Genomic DNA, 25,927 nt, shown 5'->3' with positions numbered 1-25,927 from the left:
AAATAAAATAAAATAAAATAAAATAAAATAAAATAAAATAAAATAAACCAACACCATCAAATTGCCAGGCATATATATGACTGCTTTCTGGTTTTTGCTTCAGAGATGTTCAAAAAGAAAAAAAAACATCTTGTACTGTTTGACAAATCAGACTGGAAGATAACAGTACCAGAAAAGCACGCAGATGAAGAATTGAAGACAAGACTCCCAAAACAATAAGAGAATTATGCATTTCTTTTTTACATTCTCCTCTTTCTCTTCCTGTGCACTAGTGTATAATCATATATGCAGCGTTCTCTTCATAAATCAGTATTTATGTATTATACAGTAGTATTAGTATTATGTAGTATTTATTCATGGTCAGACACTAAATAAATGCAAAAAACATTTTGTATGTACATATTAAATATATATATATCAAAATATTTCTGTCATGGTATGTTTAACCAATTGGGGCAAGACCCAGCCTTCCAAAGAGACTTGCTAATCTAGTGAAGGAGATTGTGACCAAAAATGAGAGAACTAAGGAAGAAAGTGAACTGCTCAGTGAACTGCAAAGCAGCCAAGGAACATCCCCTATGAATACAGCATAGCTGGAGGTTTCACCTGAGATGCCTGTACACAAGCACACAAAGAGTGGAAAATTTCAGAACAATACAGGTTCCTCCATAAAACCCAGGAGAGAATGTACTTCATTCAAAGAAGCAGTATGAATGCATGGAGCTTTCCACTGGAGCAGGGGATGAGCCAATCAAGGCCTGATGGGTAAAGATCAGGGTGGATACGGTGGCGATTGTCTGATACAGTCTGATTGACCAAGAAAATGAAATGAAGATGACTTCAGAAAACTGGAGAAAGCATCACAATCACAGGAGTGGTTCTCATGTACAAATGAAACATCTCAATGTCTTCTGAAAGGGCAAAAAGGTGGAGTACAAAAACGTCAAGGATACTTCTGTCAAGCATCAAGAACAGGTGAAACAGGTGAATGACAAACTGACCAGAGGAGACACTCATTTTGACTTATTATTTAAAATAAAGTAAAATAAAATAAAATAAAAATAAAAAATCAAATTACAAATATAGACTTTAGAAAAACAGTTTTAAACTTGTTCCTGGATCTGTTTTTCAGGGTCTAATATGAGACTGTCCTGGAGGGCAAAGGAGCCCAAAGCTGTCAGAACAACCTCCTTGAAACCCGAGAAAAGTCCAGAGTGATACCTTAGGTCAATCAATGCTTAAGGTCAGCATTGATAACATTGAACTCCTGAATAAGTTCTGATTAATTTAAAAAGTCAATATTTTATTAGAGTTGATACTGTGAAGCATAAAATGAAAGTTATGTCATAAACAAATAGAAGACAAAGGAAAATATGGGACTGCTACTTAAAATCATAGGGAACCTAGTGACAAAGGACATGAGAAAAGCTGAGTCACTACTGATAAGGACTGTCTCAAGCTTGCCAGCTTCCCTGAGCCTGTGCCAGGATTTGGGAGACTGAAGAGTTACTCAAAGTAGATGTTAGAAAGTAATTCGTTGATGTGGTTGTAGGGCAAGATGGATTGCCTCCGATGGTGCTGAGGAGGTCAGATAATGTAATTGCAATGGCATATCTTACAAATGTTTTGGTGATCAAGGTAGTTTCCTGAAGACTGAAAAAATGCATACTGCCTGACCATTTTCAAGGAGAAGGAGGAGGAGGATCTGAGAACTGAAGGCTGTTCAGCCTAAACTCATTACTCAGCAAATCATCCTGGATGCCATATCCAGGCACATCCAAGAGAAGGAAACTGGAAATAGCCTACATGTATTTATCTGTGGCAAAGTGTGACTGCCTACATGAAAAAGTTTGAGGCTTTTTTTTTATTACTTTTTTTTCCCCTCCTTGCTGAGAAATTGGTTAGATATGGCTTTGATGGGTGGTCTCAGGTGGATGGAAAATTGTTTGGCCTGCCAGGTTCAATCAAAGAGGTCACAGACCAGATCAGAGGTACACAGGCCAACTAGCAGTTGTTTCCTAGAGGCACTCCTCAGGAATGGATAATGAGGCAATGCTGCCTTTGCATCTGATGTCTTTCTTAATGAGGCAGAGTGCATCCTCTGCAAGTGCACAGGTGACACCAAGGTGGGGGCAAGTGCTTTACATGCTGGAAGGTAGGGATCCTATTCAGAGAGAGCAAATAAATGGACAACAGGAACCTCTTGAAGTTCATCAAATGACAAACACAGGAGTCCTGCCCCTGGGAAAGAATAAAACCATGCAACAATGCAGGCTGGGTGCCAACTGGATAGAAATCAGTTTTGCAGCAAAAGACCTGTTGGTCCTCAAGGACAAGTTCAGCCTGAGTCAGCAGTTTGTCCCTGAGCAAAGAGAACCAAGTGTATATCTTGTATATTGGTAAAATATACATATCTATGTATACATATCATGTATACATATCTATGTATACATATCAAAATATACATATCTATGTATATTGGTAAAAATGCACCCAACAGGCTCAGGGAGTGTGATTCTTTTGTTCAGCTATGAGACTGCATGTCAAGTAATGTGTCCAGTTTGGGGTTCTCCAGTACCAGAAAAATACTTATACTGGAGTGTGCCCAACAAAGTGTCACCAAACTGGTTTGGGCCTGAAGTGTATAAGGAGCTTTGGATGCTCTGGGGGCTTTATGTGTTTAACCTCAAGAAGGTTAATGTAATGACTGTAATTTTAGCTATTTTATGGGAGGACTTGGAAAATTTAAAGCCAGACACTTCTTGCAGATGCATCTGAAAAGCAATGGAGACAAGCTGAAACATGGAAAATTCCAAGCTGATATGAAGGAAACATTTTTCATAAGGGTGATCAAACTCTGGAACAGATTGCCCATTGAGGCTGTAGCAAGCCTTGGAGATTCTCTTGGGCAAGACCCTGAACCACTTCAACTAAATTAGAACTCTGACATTGCATTGCATTGCAGCAAATGACCTCTGAAGGTTCCTTCCAACACGCCTAAACAATATATTTGGAACTTTCATCCTTAAATAAAATTTTGGTGGATAATAAATCTTTTTGTCTTTTTTCTTGTGTAATATATCAAAGTTAGCCTACTTAATCATTTTAATACAGGAATTATTTTTTAGCTGCTTAAAGTATTCTTTTGATACTATTAGAAGTAGTTTCAGATAAATAATCTGAATGAGGTAGCCTCAAATGAGATGATACTGCAATAACACAAAATGTGAAAAATGTACTACTTTGTACAATATGAGATTCATCATAAAAAAGACAGGAGATATCAAAAAAAAAAAAAAAAAAAAAAAAAACAGCAAAATACAACTTTTCCCTCTTTTGTCACTTGTATTTGTTCCATTAGTCACTCAGAAAGTAGAGCTACTCTCTTCAGATCATTCTTTCAGGATAGAGGGGTGATAGAGTTGGAAGCTAATCATTTGTGGGAATCAGTTCACATCCCCAAATTAACCTGTGTGTCATATAACAGGATCACAGGATCACTGAGTTACAGAAAATGTATGGAATTTTCAGAAAGAGTAGAAAGGTTAGGGAACTTGATTCAAAACTATATTTTACTCTCCCTTCTTCCTGCAGAGTGAAAATACTTGAGTGAAAGATATTTTCAGAACACTTATTGGGAAACCCCAATAAAATTTGATTGCAAGGATTTTTCTTCTAGTTATGACATTTAAATTTATGCCAACTGTTTAATTACTCATCTCTTTCCCTCCTCCATGATGGATAAATATTTAATGAGAATAATCTCCACTGGGATTGTGAACAGTGTAAAGAAGTTAAATTCACCTCTATTTTTCCTCAGGTCCCTGAGAAACCAGCTATAATCTGAGGAGTTACAGAATAACTAGCTTTCCTACAAATCTCTTTGTAAGTATTCACCATAAAGCTAATATTTATTTAGATATACCTAAAGGAACTTTGCTACCCCAGGAGAAATCCTGCTGAACTTTACAAAGGGTAACCATAGTTAGAATCAGGAACAGTACAGAATAAGTGCAGTATTTGACTTTAAGCTAGATGTTCAGTTTTAGTTACAGATGCAATTGCTCAGAGCCTTAGTCTGCCTGATTCAGATATACTGATGACCTCTTGTCAGCAGCACTGGAAGGAACACATGAGCCTCCTTTCAAAATCAGATATGAAGAAATCCACACAGGGGATGATTACATTATTTTGTTAAGAAAACATGTCTTAAAATATCTCAAGAAATCCAGCAGCCAATGAAGTTGTTATTATCCTATGAACTCCCTTTAGTCCTCTATTTAATTGCAGTTTATTGAGTCATGAAGAGAAGCTAGAAGTAGAAGACTGCTATTAAAACTGCATAGCCTTTTCAGTGTAGGAACTACAGTAGATGCCCAACAGTTCAAAACCTACATATTTAAAAATAATTAAATATTACTTACATTTGACAATTCACAACTGATGTTGCTTTCTCTCTGTATATACGAAGACACAGAGAAAGAGAAGCTAAAAGAACTTCTTATTTTATTCACTAAGACTGGAAGCATTACATGGTTTAAGAGAAAGAAAAACAGGAGTATATCGAAATACTGACAGACAACAGTATCCTGCTACCAATGGCAGATTCCTAGGAAATGTCTTCACCCAGAGACAAAAAGATGCACTCTTTATAAAAGATTATGATTTTCACTAGATGCCAAAACAAGGATGAGAGATAACGTCTACATTTACACTCCTATATGAGACATTAGAACTGTCATAGTGATGCTCAAACAGACACTAGAATATTTTTCCTTAATGTCACAAGAGAAAAAAGCAGGCAAAGAGAATAATATAAAATCATAGTATCATAGAATCATCTAGTTTGGAAAAGACCTTCAAGATCATCAACTTAACTGTCAACCTGACCTTCTGAAACCTACCACCAAACCACGTCCCTTAGAGACACAATGTAAAATATGTAAGACCGGTCTGGAGGTACAGTTCTTCATGAGGTCAGACAGACTTGGCCTAACCGTTTTCATTAATATATTGCATACACACCAAATTTTCTACACATATCACACCCCTAACTTTCTAAAATGTATGTTAGTTATCAAGTATTGGAATATTGTAAAACAGAACAAGAACGGAGCTATCTTTACCCCAATAGGGTACTTGGCTTTCCATATGGCACTTCATCTGCTACTGGTGTACATCTGTCTCACAGAAAACATTAGATAGTTAGATTCACTAACAATTACAGGCTGCAACAAGTTTGATTTCAATTACAGCAGGAGAGGAAAACAGCTGGGATCCCCAAGGGGAGGAGCAGGCACCATGGGGGTCAATCAAAAATCAGAATGGTACATTGTATGCTACTAATTAAGAAGAAATTAAGTCAAGATATACATGTAAACTTCTATTTATATAAATACCTGAAGTTGGTCAGTTTCACTAACACCACATTTGAGACAGAAAAATAGTAAAATAAAATAAAGTTAAAAAAAATAAAAATATAAATTAATAAATTTATTAAAATTATTAAATAAAAATAAATTAAATAAAAATAAAATAAAGCTAAAATAAAGCTAAATTCTAGACTAAAAGAGACTTATTTTAGTCAATAGTCAATAGTCAATTAGTTCTTAGTGAATAATAGGCAAATAGTCAATTAGTCATTAGTCAATAATGGGCAAATAGTCAATTAGTCATTAGTCAATAATAGGCACAAAGGGTTATGAACAGAACAATATATAAAATAAAAACATTTTTCATGTTTAGTAACAATACCTACTCTTGCAGACTCCAAATTAAAATAAATATAATAAAATAAAAAATAAATAATAATGAATAAAATAAAATAAAATAAAATAAAATATACAGTGTGCAACTTCTCAGAATCCTGACTCAAGCAATTATTATGTTTTAACTTGAACAGCAGCGAAAAAGCGTCACCTTTTGTAAATTTTTCTGTAGGAAAAAAAAAAAAAAAAAAAAGTGGTTCCTATATGACCTACTAATTTGAAACCAAGCCATTTATATGTACCATACTCAAATGAGATACCTGAATACTCTCGGATTGTATCCTTTAACTTACCCCATTACTCACAGCTCAGTGTCTCTTTCGTCTCTCAGAGAAAGATTGTTACTTTAGAACAAGCTCAGTCATAAGCTTTGTGCTCTTAACACATCCTTCACAGATTTGCCTCTTCCTCCTGCTTTTGATTATTCCATGCACTGTTTTTCTCTCTTGTATATATGGAAACTGTCAGATATGTGTGGAGTGGGGGGAGTTTTCTTCCCAAAATGAACAGATGTTATCAATGCCAAAGGACCATTATATTCCTAGAAGGTATCATTTCAATCATGTGTCATGTGTCTATTCAAAAACATTGCTCAGATAAATGGCACCATGACTACATCTGCCACTTTACAAATAACTAACCTGTGGCTGGAAGACAAAGCTGTGATAGCTGAACTCCATCATATAATTGTTGCTGATTCTGCACATCTGTAACAGAATGCACATCTGTAACATTCTGCACATTTTGGGTTGGAGACCAGAGAATGACAGAAACCACAGTGACAACTGCTAGCTGGCCTTACATATGGATGACATAAAGGAGATTGGCCTGAGGCTATGTGACTAGCAAGGCTGCATGGCTCACTAGCTTGGCTTGTGGCATGTGCCAACAACATGATTTAGAAGCAATAAACAGTTAAGACAATAACCCCTCATGAGTGAGCCCATCCATGAACATCCAGCATCACATAGGAGTCTGAGCCTGAACTGCTGGATAGAGGGTACCAGCTGCCAAACATGACCCAGTTGTACAGTTGTAGTCAGTGTCCTGGTCCCCTCCCTCTATGCTGGTCTGTACTAGAATGAAAGAAATGCATCTGCCTTGGTTGGTATAGGTATGTGTGTATGGCTGTGCATACATATTGTAGAACAGCTACCACTTGCTACCAATGCATTTTTGATGATTTATCACTGAGTGCTTCTTTCACATTACTACATCTATCTCACCCCATGTTAGTTCCCCCATAAAGTCATGCAATCTGAACTGCCACATAAACTGGTACACCAGACTCTCACCTAAAATATTCTGCATCTAATTCGGGTCCAGGTACTAATTAACATTAAAATCAATTACCAAAATCTAACTTCAAGAAATAGAAAATCCAGTAGGTGGTGTGCAACTTGTTTTATGAGTGTTTTTGTTCTGTTTGTTTGTTTGTTTGTTTGTTTTTAGATTCTATTATAAACAATGTTAATGAAGATTTATTTGCTTTGCCAAAAGCCTTCAGAAAGAGACTGTATAATTGCTATTTAAATGAACAAAATATTCAAAGGTAATTCAACCTTTTTTTTTTTTTTTTTTTTTTAAAGCAATACCATACTTTTTTTTTTCCTTCATATTAACTAATACATTGAAAAATGATCAGTCCTCACTTACTGTACAAACCATCAACGTTATTTGCTAATTGGTCAGACTGTGAAGATATATCAGTATGAAATTTTTTTTTTTTAAAAAAAAAAAAGTTAAAGTACTTAAAGTGGTTTCAATAAATTAAGAGTTGGAAGAATTTTTCAAAGCCAAGCATTTGCACTGATGGGAATGAAGCTTTAGTTAAAGCCATTGCTTTATGACAGTCACAGCAGGTTGCTGTCATAAACTAGAAAATTAAAAAAAAAAAAAAAAAAAAAAAATCCAAACCAAATATCAGCTAACAGTGCAAAGAGAATATATTTTCACTTTTTTTTTTTTTTTTTGAAGAAATTGTCTACTCGTTTGTTTAACTCTCTGGACTTATTAAACCTAGCTGAACAGTTTTGTCTGACAAGGAGCATGAAATCTTAGGGGAAAGCTGAGAGATAAAATCTTCTGGAAATTAGCTTAAAAGTTTAGAACTTTTTTCCTACTTTAGTAACTTTAGAACTTAGTTTCTACATGTTAGCATCCAACTTCCATTAAAATGATTTTCTTGACAGTTGTAATTGAAAGATCAGTTTTTAAAAGATAATGTGTAAAATAATATACATTCTCAAAAAAAAAAAAAAATGGTGAACCGTTATATATATACTGTTGTTAGTATTTGGAATAAAAGTACATCAGGACTCTTCATTCTGTAATGAATATCTACTGAAATAAAATATTATAAGTGACAACTGCTAAAAGAGTACAGTCTAGTAAGTATACAAAAAGACATCCAAAAACTGAGCTGGAAGCTTAGGTGAATCATTACTCCATCATTACTCCACTGCTTCAGTGTACTTCCATATGTTCTAACTAGGTATCCATTCTCCATTGCTTTAATAGGAATTTATATATAGCTATCTATGCATAGGAACCTACAATTCTAGCATATGGAGCTCACTGCTGCTTATTAGTGTGTTCATTTTAAATTGCTAGTCCTAACTATGTATGATGGCATTTTTCCCTTCAACGTTTCCTTCAAATTTCATGTTATTGAATTGATATATAACTACAGCATTCTTTATCAATAGAGAGGAGAAAGATAAGATAGCTATCTAGATCTCTGTATTGGTTTTATAGTATATAAATAGAGATCCCACAAAGCTCATTCAGAAAGTTTTACTGTAGAAAATGAAAGCAATTAACTTACTTCTGAAACGCCTATATTGAGGCTAAAAAGCTGAATATTAGTAGTTAGGAAATAACTAACTGATGTTAGAAAATAACTAATTAATGTTCTAAGTTTAATGTCTGATACTGGAAACTTGCTGTTTTCTAACTTTTTTTTTTTTTCTGCTGTAGCTTACAAAGAAAAAAAAAATTCTTACTGTAAGCTTGTAGTTTTAATAAATGTAGTTGAACAAATGTAATTAAACTTAAATATATCAAAAGATGTGAACAAATTCAGATTGCAATTATTATTTTTAAACTTTAAAACATGATAGTTCTGAACTTCTACATGGAATTTTGTAATATAAATTAATTTTAACAAATTCTCTTTTAAAAGCACAGTTAGTGGAGAAAATTCTATCCAGATTCTACAGTACTTCATTTCACAAACAAATAAATACCACCACCACCACCCAAAAAAACAAACAACCAAAACCACCACCAACAACAGAAAACAACAAAAATAAAACAAAAAAATACATCAGCATGGAAACTGATGGGCTATATTGCAGTTCTGTACAGAGCAGAAACTGTGCATCTAAGTAAACCATAGGTGCTCTTACTGTAGAGCTTTAGAAATCAAAGCACTGAACCCTGGTTATTCTCTGATTACTGACTCTGAAAGTGGAGGACGGCCAGCATCTGCTGGACTCGTTTTCTGAGAAGCCCGCATGGTGCTTAAAAGGAGATCGTTATTTTCCTTGGCTTACTGGGTTGGTGTCCAGAGCAAGTGTTATACAAGACTAACAGGAGGATGTTTGGAGAAAGGTACTATTCAGGCCTACCTGTGAACCACTATTTGTTCTGATGGTAATAGCTAGTCTTCATAAAGATAATAGAAAAAGTTGTATTATAACCTTCAAATGAGCAATTCACTCTTCATCTTGTCAGATCTTGTTCTACTTCACTATGGGCATTACTTCAACTTTACAACAGCATGACAATATTGAAAAAAAAAAAAAAAAAAGAAAAAAATGAAACATTTTATAAAGTTGCAGTAATGCACTTTGAGTACTGCAGGAGGTTTGCCCATTGAATTCAATGACAGCAGGGCCCAAAATACCTGACTTAAAATTAAATGCTTATTTTATTTATTTCAGTGGATCTGATATCTTACCACCCATGGTTTGTCAGGTACCCAAATCTCCCACAAGTACTTCGGCATATCTCCAAAATTCAGTGCCTAAAAAGCAATAATATTTAGATAAAAAAGATGTGTCATTCTTACTACAGATGTTTAGATAAGCCACCGCCCCAAAAGCCCAATATTGGCAATATATAAAGCAAAATGGGAGAAAATTTCTGTTGAAGAAAGATAAATAACTTTTAATGAGGGCTCACAGACTTCAGATGACATAGTCTAGTGTTACCAAACATATGCATGGTAATATTTAAAGTGCTACATCAAACATCGGTTTGGTTTCTGAAGGCTTATTGTGTAACATTTTGCTGCAACCAGGCAACAGATTTTCAGACAGCAGGGCAGGTTTTTATTGTTCTGTTTAGTGAACTACCAACTGAAATTGCTGTCTCATAACAAGATTTTTTTTTTAATTTAATGCACTATTAAGCTTTTTATTAAGATGTTATTAATCAACCATGAGACTCTAAAAAGCAAAAACAGCAGATCTTTAAAGCTGCAATTAAAACTGTGTTTAATGCGGGAGCATTAATGGATGTTCATGCTCTGTTACTAAGTGCTGAATATAAATAGCACTATGTACATCAGTTTCCTTCCTGAGTATAATACTCAGACACCCCAAAATACCATGTCTCCAAGGTCTCAAATCATTATGACTCCATATGACTATAAAATAACTGTGGAAGGAACGTTCAGTAGGTTATCAAGTTTGAAGAACCTTCAAAACTACGTATTACTACAGGAACTGAATTGGTTATCCAATGTGACAACAGAATAGTACCACAATAATTCTGAACAATGTAAGCCAAAAAAATACATGCATTTGGAGGGATAGTCTGAAATGCAGGTATCAACCCAGCACCAGGCCTTTTTGCTGTTCTGTTTTATTGGAGAAAAGAATGTTCCCCAGAGAGAGAATGTTACATTAAGAGTAATGTATCTGGAAAGTCAGACAATTTCAAATCCATTATCTGTAGAGTAACATGACCAAATTGCAAAAAAGTACTCTGTGCACCATATTCAGACAGAACATTAACATTCTGTACAGAATTGTTTATCCGCTCCTTTAACATCTTATAGTGAACAAAATCCTCAAAAAACTTTGCATCAAATAGTACTTTTATTCACAGTGGAAAACATGTCTCTTCCAAAGTACTCCCAATAGATACCTCAGATATTTCACACAAGTTCTGTGTTCTTGGAGAATTATATCACAGTTCTAAAAGCTTTTTTCAAGAACTCCCCTTGAAAGTAAAAAGTCATTGTACGTATTTGTATCAATGAAAAGTATTCTCCTCTGATATCTGAAGTTACATTTCCAACTGACTTCAGAAGGTCCCTTCTTTGCCATATAAAATTTCATTTAAAATAAAAGAAGAAAATGCTTTACACAAGCAGAACTGTTATTTGGTCTTATACTTTGAATCAAAAGGTACTTATACAATCCAAGGAGATTAAATAAGCATAGTTTAAGAGAAAGGTAAAAGCCGCTGAGAATACCTCATTTTAAAATTTGCCTGTACCTCCTCTGATATTTTGTTTTCCTCATTTACATGAGTACAGATGAAGTGCAATTCACCCAAAGGCAACAGAATTAAACCATTGAAAAAGCAGACAGGGAGTCCCTGTGGATCAAGTTCTCTTTTTAGAGTGTATATTGCACAGTTTTAACAACTTTGATAAAGTGATGAGTTTTTGAAGGCTGTGTACCATATTATCAAATACTTTCTTACTTGATAGAAAGTCACCTTTAAATAAATAAATCACCTTTACAGAAATTATAAGTATTTTTTTCCAATATCAATTTGAAAGTAATCACAAGAGTAATTTCAATAACAGCCAATAATTATTTTTTTGCCATCCCCTAAGCTAGTTGAAAGCTTAGTGAGAAAATCAACATAAAACAAGAATGGACAGGAATAAAATTCCATTCATATAGAAATTACCAATTGAAAAAAACAAATGCATGGCATCTTTGAGTATGAGACCATTTTTTCTACATAGCTACTTTCCCAAAAAGCAGACTGCTGCTACATAAGAAATAAAATGCCTTCTTCACTTCTCTATTGCTTTTGGTGATAATTAAGATCATTACATGTGGCAGGGTCAGCAAAGAGAGCAGCTTGCATTGATCCCCCATCTTTCTACAGCTTCTCTATTCCCACCAGCAAGCAGATAGAAGAAAGCAGTGAAATGGCTCCTGCTCTGTCTTGCAAGTGACTATTCTAACTAGAATTAAACCTCGACCTTACTTCTCACCCAAATAAATTACAGCTGGAGACTGAAAGAAGGAAGGCTTTGACACAGACAAATATATATATTTAAATATATATATGGATATCCATAAGGAAAGAGTAACATGAAACATATTTTTAAAGTATTTCAAAGAATGGTTTAATGTTCCAATAGGAGATATGTCCCTTGTCCCTGAGGTCAGTGCAGAATGTACTCCCATTTTTTGTTGACCTAAATTCATGATTTCTGAAAAGGTTCATGACTACCTTACATTTCAATTTCAGGGTTGGATTTGAGAGGTCTTAAGAATATATAGTTTCTTCATCAAAAGGTGTTGAAAAGTCAACATAATTTAAGGTATCATAAAACATGCAAGATTTATTTCTGTAAAAGTTAGTACAGTTTTATCTTTTTCTCTCCAACTGTTCTATTTCATGAGCTGACATCAGCAAAAACCTTCAACCAAAATGCATACAGGCTTTTAATTTCATCTATCATCTACCATTGACAAACAAAAAGGTTGTGGGAATATCTTGAGCTAAACAGTTTGGATGGAAGAGGGAAATGACAGTCAGCATCACAGATTTGATTGTAATCCATAGCAAGGAAGAACACACATACACAACTTGGCAGTTGCTTTTTCCCAGTAAAATGAACAAATAGAACCACAGACCTGCTAAGAGTCTGAAAACAACCTACTGTGTCATCATTTTATGCAAGAAAGGAAGAGAGAGAAATTAGCCTAAACTCATAATATGGATTTTTCAGCTGACAAAAGCAATACTACATAAAATCTTTTTCTGTGCTCTATTTCTAATTACTTTCTATCCTTTAATGAACAAGGAAGTACTTGATCTTGAAAATCCTTGTGCAGTCAAAACTCCCACTAAAATTAATGGGACGTTTTTTCCACTCTAAAAGCTCTGAGATCAGGCCTCAAACTTAGCTTTCTTAGCTTTCTCCCATTAATCAAACTTTTAGGGTTTTGTTTGTTTGTTTGCTTGTTTGTTTTCCTTTTTTTTACTAGGATCATATATTCAGAAATACAGATGAAAGAAATCGTAGTCTTTTCTGGGGAAGGAAGAGTGCTGTACTTTGTTATCATCAAAATTTTAATTCAGTTTCACAAGCAAAACCCTAATTTTGAAGAACTTATTACCTGGACACCAAATTCTTAATTTTTCTTCTTCAAATAGTTTATAGAGATGTCACAGAGCACCTGTAGAAGTTACGGTGTCTGATTTGTACAAGTGAAATGTGTACATAAACTTTCTTATTAAGCAAACTTCTCTGAAACTAATGAACAAAACCAAGAGATTCTGAACATCCTTGTCTCCCATTCCCAATAAAGGGACTTGCTTCTTTCCAGAAGTTGGAGGAAAGTTGTTTTGGAAAAAGGTGTGGGGAAAATACAGAGTTAACATACTGAGTTAAATAACATAATAAGTTAAACATGAAAAATGTTCATTTTTCCTATGGAGCCCCACACAACTCACAACATATGTCTGAACATTACAGTGCATAATTAAATAATAATAATAATAATAAACCCTTATTTGGATGCCTCAGTGAATCATGTTGTTTTGCAAACTGTTGGTCTGCTGCTGGTAAAAAGAAAAAAAAAAAAATAGAAAAAAAAAAAAACTAGTAAGAAAGTTCTGAATTCAAAAGAATGTAAAGAATGTACAGTATTTTTGGCTGTAAGACACTAGCATCATTACCCCAGCACAGTTCTCTGTTTTCTCCCACTTAATTACTATAGGAGGCTCTTGCACAGAAGTAAAATTAAAATACACTATAACTTGTCAAATCAGGCAGTACTAACAGCAGTGTAGAAAAGAAAAGCCATGAGACTTGTTTATGTTTGATCTTTAATAAGCCTTAGCAGGGATAATTTATTTTGTTCATTTTTTACACTTAGGTGTCAAAGTAGCATGTATATAAAAGAGAACTGAAAGGAGAGCACTGCATTTAATTGCTCACTTAGAGAGCCTGTGTACTGGATGTATTACATCTGGATGTATACCATCTGGATATGATGGATATGGTTCTGCATGGATCCTTACATAGGATATTGTATCTTTCTGTGAAGATACCTGTGAAAGTTCTATAACATCACCTTAATTTATTAAGAACTCAGGAATAATGAACTACTGATCTTTTAATTATAGTTGAGAAATAAAAGACCCAGCAGATAACAGAAAGAAGGAGAAATAAGGATGATGAGCTGATTTGCATTTTGACACATTGACACACATACGTGCAAAATACTTCCACAATAAACATTACATTGAAGAAGAAGCACCAGATAAGTCCTTGCCAATTTACTGGGTTCTTGTGTTTGCCAGCTGGAATGGTTTAAATTGACTTCAGCATTCTTTTGCCTACAGCTTGCCTTTATTTTTAAAGGCTGAAATTTAACAGACTTGAAAAATCACATAAAAATTTTAAATAAATAATACCTAATGGCTGCTTCTCCTGAGAGATGAAATAAATAAATAAATAAATAAATAAATAAATAAATAGGCAGAAAGTAAAAGCAACAACTACAGCAGTTGTAGACTTAAGTAATTTTGCATGTTTTCAGAAAAAGAAACAATAAAATAAAAAATAGGCAAAGTCACTTTTCTAAAGTATCTTTTTCATTTTTTGAAGTAAAACCTTAAAAAGCAAATTACAATTTATTAAATAGAATTAAAGTAAGAATATAAAGTCAGTTTTAGAACTGAAAGTTTCACAAGACATGCAATTATTTTGCTTTGTAAGCAATTAAGTATGTTTTTAGAAAGACAAATTCACATCTTTTTTGGTAAAGAAATTAAGCACATATTTCACTGCTTATTCTTTTAATCCTATTCTAAAATCTATCTATATTGATATTAGCAATGAACACAGAATGAAGAAAATCTAGTGAGAGTGTCTTCTATATCACCAAGAAATTCTGACCCACCAGAAAAAAAAAAGAGACTTCATAATGAAAGATTGATTTTCAAACCATGTGCATTTCCCTATACAACTTGAAACATAGTATTCTGTATACTATCAACATTTTTCTGTTAAAGTCACATCTTGTATTTACCATTGTTTCATGGATTTCTATCTCCTGCTTTTGTCCCAGACTCTTTTTTTAAAAAATAAATCTGTTACTGTTAAAATGAATCTGTAACTAATAATAAATAAAAAATAAATCTGTAACTGTTAAAATGAAATGTGAAAAGGAAATAATGCTGCAAAGACATTGCAAACCCAACAGTAAGTTCACCTTTTTACTCTATAGTGAATTAGTTCTCATCTATTTATTGTCTATGTAATGTCTAATTATAACTGATATCCTGGTATGAGACCATTTGACAGGTATAAAATTTTATAACTTGTGACATGGTGAATTTATAATCCAGTAGAATAGTTTGCTTGTTTTGAACACAGACATCTAGATGTAATACACACATAAAGGCAACATGACACAATTGTTAACCAAGGACAGAACTGTCTTGGCATTTCTAATTCAGTGTGATTCTTTATGGCTGAAAGGGATCTGGACTGACTGTTTACAACTGGACTCAGCCATAGAAGATTATATCATCATCCTACAAATACCAATTTATTATTATTATTATTATTATTATTATTATTATTATTATTATTATTATTTCTCTTATTGGTCCCTAACTGTGAAAACTTACATCTTTATCTCAAGAGCAAAGACATGGTCATATACAACAATGTTCTTGAAAAATAGATGACCATTACTTAGGTCCACGTAGGTTATTCCCACATGAAATAAATTGGTGGTTTCAATTTAGCTCAAAATAGATGTGATTTATCTATGAAATACCACAAACAGACTACTTATTGGAAATTCTAAGGTCAAAGACTTCAAAGACTCAAACCACTACCTGACCAAGAGTGACTGGCTCTGTACTGCTGTTCACTGCAGTGCATCTCTTATATGGATAAACTATGAAAACAGTAAATGCTAAAGGTTTACAACCTTTCATGGTTGTGAAACTCTCTTAAAGTAAAGCTACAACAGGCTCAGTTATATGAAAAACAGCAATGTCCAGGAGATAGGTCATTTCAGTAAATACACCATAAAGCTAGAAAACTACATGCAATGGGAAAAGAAAACAGAGTTTATTGCTGATAACATGTACTCTCCAGATATTTCTAAATATCTGCATATTAGTGGTGTTGTGTTTAAAAAAGACAACAAAAAAAAAAAAAAAGGGAGGTGGGGGTGGAGGAAAAAATAGTATCTCTCCTTAAAAGCAGTAAAATGTCTCTCATGTCTTCTCTTCCTCTCAGAGGCAGCATACTGTGAAGGACAATCCTTTACACCTCAGAAGAGGATTCTAGTCTGGTGGGAAGATTCTCAGTGATGCAAAGTTATATTTTACTGAAATACCAAAGGTAGTGATGATTCAGCTTTGAAACTGGCACTATGATTCAATGTACTATTTTTTTCTCCCAGTTCTATGTGTTGACTCTAATCCTTTGAATTCTGTAAGCTAGAATCCATGCTGGGAATGAACACTGAGACTTTCTTGTAATCATTTACACAGGTGGCACAGCAATTCTGTTATGAAGTGAACAAATTATAAAGTGAGCAGTAGCCTTCAGGTTGAGGAGGAGGGGTACAGTTAATTAGTGTTACCATCGAAAGAAAAGAAATGTAAACTTCTGACAATAGTCTGAAGAAAATCATGTGAAATTTATTGTGATCAATTTATTTTTCTCCCAATAAAGAATAGTGATAAAGTAATCCTAATGAAGACCATCGGAATATCAAAGAAACAAAAATGCTCACAAAGAAACTCCAGAAATCACCCTGATTACAATGACTAGAAAGTGATTGACTGAGCACTTTGTTAGTAACTCTTCTCTTTCACAAACTGAATATATATATATATATATTTACACAAGATTTGCATGAAGAACCTACATTGTTACAGGCATTCCTATTCAATTATTCATATTGCTTGTTTCTAGTAAGTCTAATCTTATTTTATTTTCTGTCTGAATGTCACAAATTTTATCTCAGTGCTTACATTGAAGTTAGTGTTAGAAGGAGTGGGAAGGGGCTGTGCTGAGGTTTAAAACATTGCATACTTAGTAATACAATTGTCACAGCTGCCTGCCTAATTGGTCAAAGGTTGACGCATACATCAAGAAATCTTAACCGATCTGTGTTGATCCTATTGTCACACATTCTCTCTCTCTCTCCCTCTAAAATAAAATAAATTAATTAATAATAAAAAAGACACCTTTCATGCTTTCATGTTGTGAATGAGGTTAAACATCACTACCTTCTTAAATAGTCTTCAATAGTTTTCTCTTTAATTTTTTTCTAATTTTATGAAAGATAAGCCTGAAGTGGAAACAGAGGTCAATAAATACATGATAAACACATGCTGTCTTTACTGTATTTTGGATACCAAACATGTTTCACTCATTTTAAAGAACAAGATGACAAACATTTCTCAATAAGCTAATGCCAAAAGGTCTAAAAGCTTTGCTTGTTATACCATCCCACACTAATCCTGACATTGCCAGCAGTTGATTTGTATCAGTATTACAATATAATGTAATTAGTAATGGTAATATTACCACAAGTCGTATAAACAGCACTACTCTACTGCCTTTGAATTAGTTTTGTAAGCATGTTAATAACATACCATCAAGCATCAATATGAATCCCTGACAGCTTCTTGAAAAAAGGCTGTGCATGTCTAAGCAAATTTCTCATACACAGGTTTCTTTAGAAAACATATTGTCACTATTTCATTAGTTCAAAAGGGAGTGTATGCATAAAAGAATCTCTGTTAAAAAAAGTCTGACTGCTAGCCAAGAAAGCATATGTTCAATAGTCTGTTTTAACTGCTGGCTAGTATAGGGTTGTAGGTAATACAGCATCAAATGGATTTCTTCTTTAAAAGATGTCTTACAGTGAAGTGAATACTTTTTATTTTCATTCTTTTTCAAAGAATGAATGGCACAAAATGTCATTTTGACAGTATTTCAACACAAATTGTTAGAATGAAAACAGTGCAAACATCTTAGGTCAACTTCAAAGTCTCTGAAGTCCAGCAGAATTGTGGATTGTGTGACCTAACCTGGTCACCTTCCTTAAACTGTTTTTAAATAATAATAATAATAATAATAGAGAATGCCTCCAAAATGATATTTGTGTATTTCTGCTGCATATTCTACTGCAATCTGAGGATAAACAAATCCCAGCATTCAACATTAGTGGCAACCGTAAAAACATGGTCTGCAACTCAGTTTTCCATCTCGCATTATCTGTTACTGCAGTCAAGTCCGTGAACTGCTCTCTGGACATGCCACTCCTTTTACTATAGATGGAGTCTAACATCAGGGTTTGCAGTTCATATCTATCATTTTGCTGTCAAAAGTTCAGCAAGAGGAATTTTATCATTACTATTCAAAGGTATTTTCCATATTGTCATGTAGTTGGCTGATCTGATTAACTTTCCATTTTATATGGAACTACTAACTTAATAAGGCATTTAGAATGCCAATAGATGCCCTTAACATTATGAGATGATGCATACAAGGTTATAGAAAAGTCTCTTTTGTCAAGTTAAATTATATAGAGATGGAAAACAGATTTTTCTCTAATCTCATTTTTTTTAGAAACAGTAGAACCATTTTAATTCAGTATTCTTCAAAAGTTTTTATGTCTATAATAGATATTCCTCACATAATATTTTAGTCCAATTTTTTACAGTTTGGTTACTGCAAGTAAAAATATAATGGAAGGGGTTTTTGATTGGTTGGTTGGTTGGTTGTCTTTTGTTTCTTTGCTTGTTTGAAAGCACCAACAATCTTAAATATGAATATACTGATAGAAATTTACAATCCCAGGTAAACTTACACAGTTTCTCTGAAGGAAATTTAATGTTATGTAACTGTATTTTTCTGTGTTTCCACTTGCCAACCTGAAAACGTGTATTTCTGAGATTCCTTATGTCATTTGTTATATAGCACCAATTTTCTCATGTATTTTATTTTTCTTCAGTTTTGCAGAGGGAGACAGGGGGAGTGAGGAACAGGGTTTTTCTTCTGTTTAACCAGGGAAACATTGGGAAATATTTTTTAAAATCTAGGAGATTCAGGTGTTTTAGAAGGCCTTTGACAAACCTGAGACATTAGAAATAGATAAAATTAGTCTAAACTTAATTATCAGGAAAGAAAAAAAAAATAAGAATCTGGATCCATTTGAAAGTGTAGACAGCCTCTTTCTTTTAGATTTTTTTCCAAAGTGTATATATATATATATATATTTATAAATATACACATTTATATTATATATATTATAATATATTATAAATATATATATATATTTAAAAATATATATATATTTAAAGAATTTTTTTGTCAAATCTATATCTTCCAACTGTCTAGGAGATAAACAGCAAATTTCAAAAGTATTTCAGTCCTTCTTCTGGAGAATCTAAATGGAAAACCAGAGAAAAATTATTCTATTGTCATTCCCTGCCACCACTACTACCAACATCCAAACAAAACAAAACAAAACAAAACAAAACAATAATAATAATTAAAAAAAAAAAAAAACTCCTTTTTTATTTATTAAGTTCTGCTTCATTTCTGCTTAGTTCTGATTGCTTTGTCATTTTAGGGATAATTCACATGATTCATTAGAAGTGGTGCATATAGAGCAAGCAGAAAACATGAAACATAATTTACAAAAAAAGTATCAATATTTACTGGTTAAAATATCCTTTCATTTTTAGGCTATTATATATATATTTAGGCTACTATTATTTTGATGGGATCGACACTAAATGGGTTTTAAAAAGTTCACAATTAAAAACTCCAGAGACATTTTAGTATAAAGAGATGTGTTTTGGAATTGGATTCTGAGTGAACAGTTCAGCAAAATTCCAGTCTCACATGTTTGCATACATTTCCCCAACTATTTTTTAGTGAAGCCGATTTTTGAGTAACAGAAGTTGCAACTTCTTATTTTTAAATTTTATCTCTTGCTTGGGAAGCAAACAAAAAAAAAAAAAAAAAAAAAAAAAAAAAGAGAGAGAGAGAAAATGGGCTAACCATCCTAAACAGAATCCTTCCCTTCTCCCCCCCTCCCCTCAAGTTTCTTTGCCCTTAATTAGATGGATCTGTTCTCCTCTCCATTTCAGCTTCCAGGGTTTATCTGAAATTTTACTACTGCTTGCCCTGATTTGATTTCTTTTAATATTTTTAAATTTTAAGTGGATTTTGTTTAACAGTTAGTAATACTTTTTCTTTACCTATGCTTCGGGTACAGAACAAAGATGTGATTTGTTCAATTAAGCTAAAATAAGCAACTAGTTTTAACATTTGAATGTAGGGTCATTGTGAAGTCATCCTTCTGTAGTGAGGTATTCTAATTAGAGAAGAGGGAAAAAAATCTCTAAGATCCCAATAATCTAAGCATTGTTTAATCCATGAAAATTAAATTATTTTTAATTTCTATGGTAGCTGACACAAAAATACAGAGAAGCAAAATAGAACTCTTCCTTTCCCTCCTTTTGCCTGACAATCACAAAAAACTAGAACCAACCAGAATAATACTGTTCCATGACTCAGATTCAGCTTATGTAGCCAAGAAGAGCTTCTTCATTACTCTTAAACTCAATAAAATATAAAAATCCTTCCCTTGATAAGTCTCTTATATTAACAACTTTCACAAATATCAGTTGTGCAGGTTTTATATTACATTGACATTTAATGCCCCATTGAAAGTCCAGTATTCCCTGATGTCATAGAGAATGTAATATATGTAATATAGCAGTTGATAATACAGCAACAAAATTTAAAGCTTTTATTAACTCTGAAATCCAAAATAACTTTTCAATTATGTTCATAAAATTTAATATTACCTTAAGAAAATATTAGTACATCAATTAATTCAGAATCCGTTTTACCATGATAATTACTTATGTCAGATTTTGCAAAGCCAGGTTGCATTTAGTGCTGTGATACAACTCCTATATTTAGTTGCAAAGACTCTTCTAAATTTTGAATTTAGGAAAATAGAGCTTTAAAACAAACAAACAAACAAACAAACAAACAATACCTCTCAAGCTAAAATACAAATGACTGGTTTTGTGCCAAAAGAAATAATTTTATAAAGTCAAAAAGCAACTCTGAAACTTATTTTAGAAGTTAGACAAAGAAGGGAAATTTGTCAATTGTTAACTTTCTAAATTACATTAATTTTGCAGAGTATGTTTTACCAAATAGTATTTGCTTCAGTAGTATTGCACAAAGAATGAATAATATTAACTGTTCCTTTAATTGTTTTTATTCTCAAAACAAACTCTAATCGCCAAATCTATTACAAACCTTTTTTACCCACATTAAATCCACAATCTTTTTTCTCCACAGCTTTAATTTAAAGTGTTGCATAAAGCAGGTCACCCTATGTTCGATCTCTTGTATATACATACTTTAATTATTTGTATGAATTTGGATAAGTAGGAGGAAGAAAAATTCCTGGCTTCCATTTGTTTGGAAGTTGGAGAAAACCTCAACAGCTGAAAGCAGAAGACTATAAAATTTGATCTAAAGATCCATGTTAAGTTGCCTGAGGTTTAAAAAGCTTCTGTTAAGATTAGGTACAAACCAGGAAGCCCCTCTCACCTTTAAAATTTTCTTGTGTGATTTTCAAGCCAACATGACTTGTCTACTACATTACTTTACTACAGCTTTAATTTATGTAATCTATATTAAGTATCATCCTAGTTGCAACAAAATTAGTCAGACTTTATCAGAATTGCAGAAATTAAGAGAACTGCATAGGGCATATACAACATGGTGCATATCACACAACATTTATAGCATAACTAAGATAATTCCATCTCATCATGTTTGATGGACAATTCTAAATAGGAAAAAAAAATAATAATTGCATGTGTATGAGAGGAGGGTATTATGACATATGCTAAAACAGGATTCCCAGGCCAGAACCATAAAACACCCTGCCAACTTCAGTTGTCTCACATTTTAGACACATTTTTGGCTAACAGTTTTACTTGAGATAACATAACTAAAACATATTTTTTTTAATAATAATAATAAAAAGTCTGTTTTTTTTTCCATTATATACACAAAATGTAAATAGAAAAAAAAAAAAAAAAAAAAAAAAAAAAAACATGAATGTGTGTTTGAATATATGAACTTGCCCTGCCCAGAAACACAAATGCCTTTAGAAGGCCCTATTCCAATATTTAGTCCCTGGAAGCTCTTATGGCCTTCAGGACTGTATTTGGAGCTTTTCAACTCATTCATTTCAGACAGTAGCACTTTATTCTAAGCCACAGAGCTATACAGTCACAATGGATCAAAATGCTATCTATAAATTCAACTTAAAGCAGGGGGATTATCTGGAGAGATTTTAAAAAATATATAAAAAGGTAAGTATTTATTGTGTCCTGCCACAAAGTGTCTACATAGCAAGCAATAATACATAGCATTATATTTTCATGTTTTTGTGTGTTGTTGTTGTTTTACTTTTTTTGTTTGTTTGTTTGTTTGTTTTCTGATACTACAAGGCAGAACATTGTCAGAATGGTTTAAAAAAAATATATCTTTCATTACTTTGTAAATATGACTATAGGAATAAAAGAAATATTTACTCCTTCTTTCACAATTCACCTGAGGAAACCTGTCCTGTCTTGTTGAAATATATATATATATACATTAATAATAATAATAATAAAAAAATGAAAGTGCAGACTTCCCTATTCCCTGGAATGCTTTAATGTTTTATCAAATACCAAAAAGATAGGTAATGCTATTCTATTTTAAAATAAGTGTTTCTGCTGGATAAAGTACATCATGGAAAAGAAACATGCATTGCATTTTTCATCCTCTGACATCTTTGCTAGTTCTTCAAGACATAACAATTTTCATTTTGTTTGTCTGGTTTTATTTTCCTTTTCTGTGACATCTCTACTAGTGTGCATTATCTAAAAATGTAACAACTTTTCTTAAAGACAACAATATATAATTAATCCAAAATTACTATGTCCTTCTTCAGGAAAGCAAGGAACATTAAAACAAAAATGATATTTTACTTAAATTTATTATTTTTTTTAGGAAGGCATCAAAAGAAAAACAGCTTAGTAATTTTGAGAAAATCTTTCCTTTCTTAAAGTTATTGATTTTGTCCAGATTGCATTTTTCTAGGAGGAAAATAAAAATCTTACATGAAGATTCAACATTTGGCAGTGGTCACTGTGTTTACTTGGATCGGTGGCAAACTTTGCACTAAGTTGAGAGAAAAGATTGAGTTATCTACAAATTTAAAAAGGTAGCGTTTCTCTGTCACAATACACACAAGCATTATAGAACTTCACCGAAGAATATTGATGACATAACAGAAGCACAAAACAAAATTAAATAGCCCAATAAATACAGCCTAAAACATTTAAGTATGCCACATGACAGGTAGTGGATTGCTGTATTGAATGGCCTCCAGAGGTCCAACCATACTGGTTCGGGTCAAGGCTCAGTATCCTGCCACTAGTCATCTTGACAATTTTTTTTGAAATTACCTCTGTACAAATTCAAGAAGAACACTCAGTAATCTGCATCTACAACAGACTTATTCCTTTACAGGAAGGAATTTATTGTATTTATTTTAGAATAAATATTTATTTATAATATTTATTCCAGAATAAATGTGCAGAATTGGTTATTGTTCTAGAGAAAAAAAAAAAAAAAAAGGTGAGAAAAAAAAGGAGTTATTTATTTCAGAAAAATGACTCTAAATGAAAATTAACTATAAACAATTCACACTGTCCCAAAGAAAATCCAGAAATTACGAAAAATAGCTCAACTTTTCTCCCAGCTTCAGATTATTTGAAAATCAACCTAACAGCTATTTAGAAACTCACAACTGTTTTCAATATTTCATAACTATTAAAAAAAGTTTTATCATAACTGATAAAAGTCATCAGAAAACGAAAGAAGGAAATTAGGTAAAGCTGAAATGTCTTATGGAGGCTTTAAGTTTTGTTGTTGTTGTTGTTGTTTAGTTGGTTTTTGTCTAATTTTGTCTAATTTTGTCTTTAGCGACAATTACAGAAACTTCAGATATTTTGGACTCCAGAATTACTCTTTCAGCATTCAGTAACAGAAGGAAAACAAAACAAAACAAACAAACAAAAAAAAAAAAAAAAAAAAAACATAATTATAGGAAGGCCAATTTATACAATATTAACAACATATTAATTTAGTATTCTGTCCATGCAGTGATAGTCTCACTACTCTTGCTATTACAGAATTCAACAGGAAGATGCTACGGAATGTCTTTAGCTCAAAACACCACATTTCTCACTGTCTCCCCTGACAACCAGGCTCTTCTGAATACAAACTGTACCACCAGAAGGCATCAAGAGAAGTAGAAGGATTTTCTCTTCTTCCTTCCATTTACTTCACCAGAAAAACTGAACTTCAGCACTTTCAGAACTAAATGTGAATTCTTAGTTTTTTCTTGCTAATTCCTACATAAAAATGATTCAATAGTTGTATCAGCATACATTGATAAATATAAAGAAAACCAAATGCAACTACCTAATGCACTTGTTCTAACAGAAATCTTCAGATATCACAAAAGATATCACCAAAATTGAAAACGCATAAACCAGATCAGGGTGGATACAAACAGAATTAAGCAGTTGACATTCATTAAACTCAAGAGCTTAGCACACGTTCACAAACCCCAGCCAAAGATTTTTTATTATTATTTTATGTTTTCCCCCACTTTATAAAATGCGTTTTAAAACTGCGTTGCCACCAGAAAGACAGCCCTCATTTGTGTCCCTCTTTTTCTGGGCACACCCTTTGCTATGTCAATACTTAAATCACGTAGCTCACCAGTTATGTCATTTCCTTGAACTGACTAAAAAGTAGACCTGCCTCCCCAAGTTATTATTTTTCCCTGAACTGCTGAACATTCACTGGTGCTGACACAACAGAGGTGGCAGGAACAGACAGCTGGAGGCAGGGAAAAGAGCATGACTTGCCTTTTTGTCAGTAGCGTGGTCAAAACTGATGCTGAGAGATCAAAGAGAAAGACAGAATATTATATGACAGGAGCTGTATCTCATTCTGTATTCGTCTCCTGAACTGGAAGAGGATGAGATGAACATGAATTCCCATTAGAAATAGTTTTATTATACAGCCAGCTACCACCAGTTCTTTTCCACTATCTGGAACAATGATCTGATGATTAATGGCATTGCAAGTTAGGCTATCATTCCACAAGGGAAACATTGAGCAGGATCTTGACTTTTCAAAACGTAGGAAAACAAATTCCTTAAAAGAACCAGCAGCCACAGAACCAGAGTATTTGGTCAGCAGCATCTGCCAAAGTAGTTATTTTGCTGTTCCTTGGGAGCTATTAGAGAAAAGGTTCATTAGACATATACCACAATAGAGCCCATAAAAGGTACTTGCATTTAAGGAAGGAATGAGAGACAAAACAAAATGTTCTTAAAAAACAGAACTACTTGCTCTTTGGACCTCCCAGATAACATCTAAGTTCACAGTAATGGAAGGGAAATCACACAAAAAAAACTAAAATGAAAATAAAAATCTATAAATTAAACAGGTAAGCCATTTAATATTAATGCTGATTCAGACAAAATAGCAAAAAAATCTTCAAGAAAAAAAGGCAATGATTTTTCCTATCAGTGGTCCACCCCTAATTAATAATGTGAGTGCATGTATTTTAGAAAATTTATCTAGCTGAAACACTGCAGACTTTAACTGTTTGCCTAGAATATTTTCTGAAATGTATCAGGAGATACTATTTTGAGGAAGTGTCTGGACTTGGAGACATACTATGGTCTTTCTTTACAGAAAGTGCAATTTGCAACAAAACAATCTTTCAACTATACTT

At 33.1% G+C, this 25,927-nt stretch overlaps 1 protein-coding gene across 12 annotated transcripts in view; it reads right to left on the bottom strand.

The window, feature by feature from the left end:
• Positions 1–25,927, bottom strand: part of PCDH9 (protocadherin 9) — a 699,850-nt gene that overhangs the window by 379,518 nt on the left and 294,405 nt on the right. For 8 of the 12 annotated variants that reach the window (XM_035321032.1, XM_035321022.1, XM_035321003.1 and 5 more), the window contains exon 3: positions 9,733–9,798. The exons of the other annotated variants lie outside the window; for them this stretch is intronic. In XM_035321032.1, the coding sequence (XP_035176923.1) occupies positions 9,733–9,798 (66 nt within the window). The remainder of the gene's footprint in view (positions 1–9,732; positions 9,799–25,927) is intronic. 12 annotated transcript variants of the gene reach the window in all.

This window comes from Oxyura jamaicensis, chromosome 1 (assembly GCF_011077185.1).
Source record: "Oxyura jamaicensis isolate SHBP4307 breed ruddy duck chromosome 1, BPBGC_Ojam_1.0, whole genome shotgun sequence".
NCBI lineage: Eukaryota > Metazoa > Chordata > Aves > Anseriformes > Anatidae > Oxyura > Oxyura jamaicensis.
Note: the sequence above shows the minus strand (reverse complement) of the source record. Positions and strands in the feature narration are given on the sequence as shown.